Below are 6,830 nucleotides of genomic sequence, written 5' to 3'. Positions count from 1 at the left end.
CAAGTACAGGTTTCTCATTAGCACTATCAAGTGTTCTGGGATTCTCATTCTTCTCAGAGTCAGCCACAGTTTGTTATGATCCACACTTTTGCATAATCAATAAAACACAGATAGACATTCTTCTGGTATTCTCTGCATTCAGCTAAGATCCATCTAACATCAGCTACAATATCCCTAGTACCACAATCCCTTCTAAACCCAGCCTGGACTTCTGGCAGTTCTCTGCTGATGCACTGTTCCAGTCATTTTTGGATAATCTCCAGTAGAATCTTGCTTGCATGTGAAATCAATGATATTGTTCTATAGTTTCCACACTCTGTTGGGTCACCCTTCTTTGGAATGGGAACAAGTATAGATCTCTTCTAGAGAACTGTATTAAACAAACAAACAAATAAATAAATAAAACCATTTAAAACAAACCAGTTATTTGTTTATGGTTTTGTCAGTTTGTTGTTCTGAGATTGTATATAAGGGCAAATATTGGCTGAGAAAAGATGAAGAGAATATAATAGGCTCACCAAGTCCTTGTTCAGAATCCTTGGAGTCAGATGTATTTCAGAAATCAGGTAATTTGTGTGTTTTCTGAATGGGTGATAGGCTAAGAGAACAGATATTGCATGATACCCTCAGTAGAGCAGGAGACTGCAATATTAGTTTTGCCTAATATTAATATTTGCTTAACCAATGTAGGGAGTGGTCATGACAACTGAAATACAAAGACAGTACAAAAATTCATTACATCTAGTCAACCTTTAGGGTAGCAGTGCAACTCCCTATGGGCATTTCACCCAGAGCTCCCTATAAAATGATGGTGGTGGTAATGTTGAATACCCTTAAATCAGAAGTGACTCATACCTGACCCTTCATGACAGGAGATTACCCATTTGTGGATTTGAAGTGCATGCCTTTGGGCTGGCATCACAACTCCTTACCACTAAACCAGCAGATGCACACTTAAACACTGTTGTTTTTAAGTACTATCAAGTTACAACAGACTCAAAGTTTACCTGCCAGTGGGCATTTCAGAGGCAGAAAATAGCCATAGAACAGATTAATCATCTTTTCTCTGTGCATAAAGACAATAAACAGTGTTAAATCTATTCACATCAGATTTTTGCTACCAGATGAATTTTCATTAAAATTGGGGGGAAAAAACACGGTTTACAGAATTCCCTGGGTTCTTAAATTATATACAAGTGATGACAAATCTGTTAGTGGAGGCACTTGTAGAGTCTGTATTAGTGCTGGAGGCTGGATAGCAGAAGCAGAAGAGCATAGCCTAATCTCTGAGAGAGGTGTGACTTGGGACAAACTGCTGAAGTTCTCTGAGCCACTGCTTTGTGTATCAGTTAATTATTTAACTCACTACAGACAGTCCTGGGATCATGAACAAATTCTAGTGCAAGTTTCAAAGTCCCATCTGACATCCATTTTTGTCTCTTTATTCTCTGTCCTTTTAATAATTTTTGCTTTCTTCATGGATGATGTCCTTGATAACTCGCAGATTATCTGCTCTTTGATCTTTGGCGTGCAGTACATCAAACATGTTTTTGAGATGGTTTTTAAATTCAAGTGAGATAAATTCAAGTGTTTTAACTGCTAGAGCTAAGTTTCTCCACCATCTCTTTCCACAAATGCAGTCATCTAATTCCTGAGTAGTCAGTAAGTTACATCCTTAAGGATAGTTGTTTATACTTTAAAAAAAAATATTTACAACAAATAATTGATTATGCTCTCTCCAGCCTCATTTCTGTCATGCAGGCCATATTTTCCAAATATTAATTGGTATTTATTTACAGCTTTTGTGTTCCAGCCACTATTTATTATTAATGCCATATGTTTTAATTTGTTGTATAAAAAAAGAAAAACCTTCCAAATGTGCTAAAACACTATTACTATGGAAATAAAGTAATAATGTTTGATGTGCATATCATAGTCATTCCCTTTCATTATTAAAATGAAATGTTTTATGCTTGTCCCTCAGTATCTGAAGAGGATTTGCTCTTGTTCTTTTTATGTGCCATCAAGTCACCTGTGACTCATAGCTACGCTATGTACAACAACTCTGAAGCCTGCCCTTTCCTGAGTCAGTTTCACTAACTCTGACACATCTACCCCTATTTCCCAGTTACTGTATCAATCCTCTGGGGTCTTCCTCTCCTGCACTCTCCCTCCACATTTCTGAGCATGAGATCCATCTCCAAGATTGGTGCCTTCTGGCCACATGCCCAAAGTATGTGAGACAGAGCTTCAAAGTCCTAGCCTGCAAGGAGAAACTTGGTGTCACCCTCTCTAAGACAGACCTCTTTGTTTTTCTGGCAGTCCTTGGTCTGTTCGAGACTCTTTCCCAGTATCACGACTCAAAGACATCAATTCTTCTTCTGTCATTCTTAGTCATTGTCCAGCTCTCTGATTCATATCAAGATCCTCAAATACCAAAATACCAAAACCCATAGCTGTTCAGTCTGTTGTATAAAATTACATAAAGAGATAACCTACGCATCCTCTGTATACTTTAAATCATAACTGTTGTTATTATGTGCCATCGAGTCTCTTGCGACTCATAGCGACCCTATGTACAACATCCCTAAACTCTGCTCTGTCCTGTGCCAATCACACCATCTCCAACACACTCATCCCAATTACCCCAGTCACTGAATTAATCCACCTCATAGGGGGCCTTCCCCTTCTGCGCTGTCCCTCCACCCTCCCAAGCATGATGTCCCTCTCCAAGGACCTGTCCCTCCTTGCAACATGTCCAAAGTATGTTAGACGGAGCCTTAGAATCCTTGCCTCCAAGAAGCAGCTGGTTTGACCCTTTCCAGGATGACTCTGTTTGTTTTCTTGGCAGTCCATGGTACCCTCAATACTCTTCTCCAGCACCACAGCTCAAAGGCATCAATTCTCCTTCTATCCTCCCTAGTCATTGTCCAACTCTCTGATGCATAATAAGTGATAAGATCATGGCCTGTATCAGAACTAGATAACTTTTAACACCTGAAGCAATTGAAACACTATGTCAATAGCACTATATGCTCTACCTTAGCTCTTAAGGAATTTCTTTGACAACTTAATTTCTCTTGTTTTCTTTTTAACTTCTTGTTGGCTACTTTTGATCCATGGTTGTTTGAATTCCTGAGTACAGAATTTGTAAATATGGAAGTCCACCCCTATTGTAATTAAATACAATGCTCATAATCTAGAGACTGCTTGTACTTAGATAATATAATGTAAAAATTCTATGGCAGTTGACAAATACTTTGTTGTTAGATCTCATTGTTTTCATTTTGTGCTGTTGGAACAACTACAACTCGTATTGACCCTGTGAACCACAAATCTGAACCCTATCCTGTTCCATCCTTACTATCTCTGATAAGTTCTAGCCTATTGTTACAATCATTGTGTCAATCCATCTTCCAGAGGGTCTTCTCTTTCTCGGACCCTCCACCTTTCCTGGCATGGTGACCTTTTCCAGAAACTGGCCCCTTTTGACATGACCAAAGTAGTGAGACCAATTTTCACCATCCTCACATCTAATGAGAACTCTGGTTGACCTTCTTTCTTCAAAGACAGACTTGTTTGTTCTTTTGGCAGTATGTGGAATATTTAGTATTCTTCTCCAGCACCACACTTCAAAGATATCTGTTCTTCTGTCTTCCTTATTTGTTGTCCAACTTTCAGATGCATAGGTAGTAATTGAAAATATCATGTCTTAAATCAGGTGAACTTTGCGTGTTTGTTGATTTTTTAAATTTTATTTTATTATATTTTTGTGTGTGTACCATCACATCGAATCTGACTGGTAGTGGGTTACCCCTCCTTCTCCAGCTGAGCATCCGGTGGATTCAAATCACGTACCTCTGGGATTGTAGTGCAGCTTCTTGCCACTAGGCCACCAGAGCTCCCTTGAACTTTAGTCTTAAAACTGACATCCTAACCCATAGCATCCCAATAACACATAGTAGAACTGCCTCATATGGTTCCTAAAGTGGTAATCCTTGCGGAAACAGACTGCCACATCTTTCCCTTGGGGATCATCTGATGATAGGTTTGATTTTTAAAACTTTTGCATAGCATTTGGATTCATAAGTTGTACACTGGAAAGTCTTCTAAAATATCAGTTGTTGTGGGTCATCAAGTTGGAACTGACCCATAGCTGACCCTCCAGTGGGTTTGCAGAGGCAGTTCATTGCGTGGGAGGAGACTGCCCATCCTCCTTCCACAGAGCAGCTGATAGGTTTGAACCACCTACCTTCATAATTGCAGTGCAGCATCTTACCACTGGGCCACTGGAGCTCCTTAGAATATCATTTGGTGGAAATGAATTTGGCAGGTGGTATTACCTGATGGAGTCACTGCATCTCCACCATTCCAATGTTGGTACCTTCCCCAACTTCTGTATTTAGGCATCCTTTTGCCAAAATGGCAAAAATAATGTGTTCTCTTTTTTGGCATCACTTAAATTGCATAAAAATTTGGAGCCTTTTTTTTCACAGAAAGATTTAAATTTTGGGTTATCAGGCATATGGATGGGAAAGCTGGACAATATGTAGGAAAGTCTGAAGATTGATGCAGTTGAATATAATATTGTTGAATACTTAATATCTCACGGACTGTCAAAAGAACAAACAAATCTGTCTTAGGAGAAGTCTAACAAGGGAGAATCAACATTGTTCTCACATATTTTGGGCATCTTCTCGGGAGGGAACAGTCCTTAGATAAAGAAATAGTTCCTGATAAAGTAGAGGTTCAGCAAAAAGCAGGAAAACATTCAGTGAGGTGAATTAGCACCATGTTCTCAACAGGGAGCTTAAACATGGTAGAGATTGTGAGATGACCCGAGACTGGACAGGAGGAGTTTTCTGTTGTTGTTCATGACGTTGTTATGGCTCAATGGCACCTACCAGCAACAGTAATTTTGGTACTGCTTGTATTTGTTTCTCTAATGGATGAAGTCAACATAACTTAAGTTGGGTTTTTTGGTTTTGGTGTTTTTTTTAGTTATTTGATTATGGCTGGCTATCTTGTACTGAATTTTCTCTGAAGAAGGGAAGGTAGTTTGTTATTCACAGGTTCAAAACCAATGAAGGATGTTCAGTACTAATTTGGTATTCTTGTTGGAGAACTTGTTAATCATCATGGAATTTATGTGTTTTCTAAATTTATTCCCTTGCCTGTGACTATTGCATAATGATTAGAGATCACTGAGTTAATTGTTTTCACTTTTTTTTTTTTTTTGCTAGAACATAATTCACTTTATTTGTTATAGAAAATCCACTAGGTGGTGGCCACAGCTGGAGCCTGAGTCCTCTGCACAAAGACTCTGGTGTGAGTCTTTACAAGATGATCTGTGAATTCCTGGTAGGGAGACTTCGTGAACACTGTCTCTTTCCAGAGATCTGGGGTCAGATAGCTGTAGGTCTTTGAGATGGCATCAAAGGTGGCCTTAGCAAAGTTGCCCGGGGTAGCTGTGCAGCCCCTGGCTGAGGTGTAACAGTCATCAATTCCAGCCATCATCAACAGCTTCTTAGGCACAGGGGCCGAGACGATTCCAGTGCCTCGGGGTGCAGGGATCAGACGCACCAACACAGAGCCACATCGCCCAGTCACCTTGCAGGGAATGGTGTGAGGCTTGCCAATCTTGTTCCCCCAGTAGCCACGCCGCACGGGGACAATGGAGAGCTTGGCTAGAATGATGGCCCCACGGATAGCAGTAGCCACCTCCTTGGAGCACTTGAAGCCCAAGCCAACATGGCCGTTATAGTCTCCGATGGCAACAAAGGCCTTGAATCTGGTCCGCTGGCCAGCACGTGTCTGCTTCTGCACTGGCATGATTTTCAACACCTCATCCTTGAGGGACATGCCCAGGAAGAAGTCGATGATCTCAGATTCCTTGATGGGCAGGGAGAAGAGATAAATCTCCTCCAATGATTTAATCTTCATATCTTTCACCAAGCGGCCCAGTTTGGTGACGGGGAGCCACTCCTTGTCCTCGGCTTTGCCTCCTCGAGTTCCGCGGCCCCTCCCACGGCCCCGTCCACGGCGGCGGCCCGGACCCCGGAGACCGCTACCGAAGCCTCCGCGGAAACCGCCGCGGGCTCCCATCCCAGGGCCTCCAGGCCCTCCCGCTGCACCGGCGTCATCCGCCATTTGGTGTTTTCTCAGAAAAGTGTTTTCACTTTTTTTGATTTGTTTTCTTTTTGTAAATGGATTGATCAGTATCTTGGTAACTTCTCCAGTATAAAGGACAAAAGAGGTTTAGGACGGACAGTTTTTGCCTCATAATCTACAAATTGTGACATATGTCTTCCTTCCACAAGTTACTGGAATTGCTTTTGATGATTTGCACCTTTTCTTGCCTTTCTGCAGGATGTAAAGAACAGACGAAACCCCCGTCTTGTTCCCTATGCCCTCCTAGATGACCGAACCAAGAAATCAAATAAGGACAGTCTCCGTGAGGCTGTGCGGACCCTGCTGGGCTATGGCTACAACCTAGAAGCTCCGGATCAGGATCATGGTATTCTGTTGAACTTTCCCACCTCTGGTTGCAAAGTCCTATGAGTAGTAGCACTCAAAAGCCAAATAAATATTACTAGTCACATGAAGGCCAGTCCTTTAGAGAGAGTTTGTTTTCCTTTCTCTGAGGCTACCTTGACCCCTCATGCAGTACGGACTGAGGGACCCATTCATTCTGCAGCAGGAAGAAATGTGTTTACCTCCATGAAGTGTCCATTTTAGACAGTTAGCTCTCTGACTTTTGCCTTCCCCTCTCTTCAGTCCTTTTTCCCCAGAAAAGCTGATTTCAGTTAATAAGGAGAGTGCATCTTTTT

At 41.5% G+C, this 6,830-nt stretch overlaps 1 protein-coding gene across 1 annotated transcript in view; it reads left to right on the top strand.

Annotated features, from left to right (window-relative positions):
* RYR2 (ryanodine receptor 2 (cardiac)) overlaps nt 1-6,830 on the top strand; it is an 814,526-nt gene that overhangs the window by 397,804 nt on the left and 409,892 nt on the right. The window contains exon 27 of the mRNA XM_006895387.1: nt 6,370-6,517. Coding sequence (XP_006895449.1) covers nt 6,370-6,517 — 148 coding nt within the window. The remainder of the gene's footprint in view (nt 1-6,369; nt 6,518-6,830) is intronic.

This window comes from Elephantulus edwardii, unplaced genomic scaffold, assembly GCF_000299155.1.
Source record: "Elephantulus edwardii isolate Elephantulus edwardi_28Jun2011 unplaced genomic scaffold, EleEdw1.0 scaffold00166, whole genome shotgun sequence".
In the NCBI taxonomy this organism is placed as follows: Eukaryota; Metazoa; Chordata; class Mammalia; order Macroscelidea; family Macroscelididae; genus Elephantulus; species Elephantulus edwardii.
Note: the sequence above shows the minus strand (reverse complement) of the source record. Positions and strands in the feature narration are given on the sequence as shown.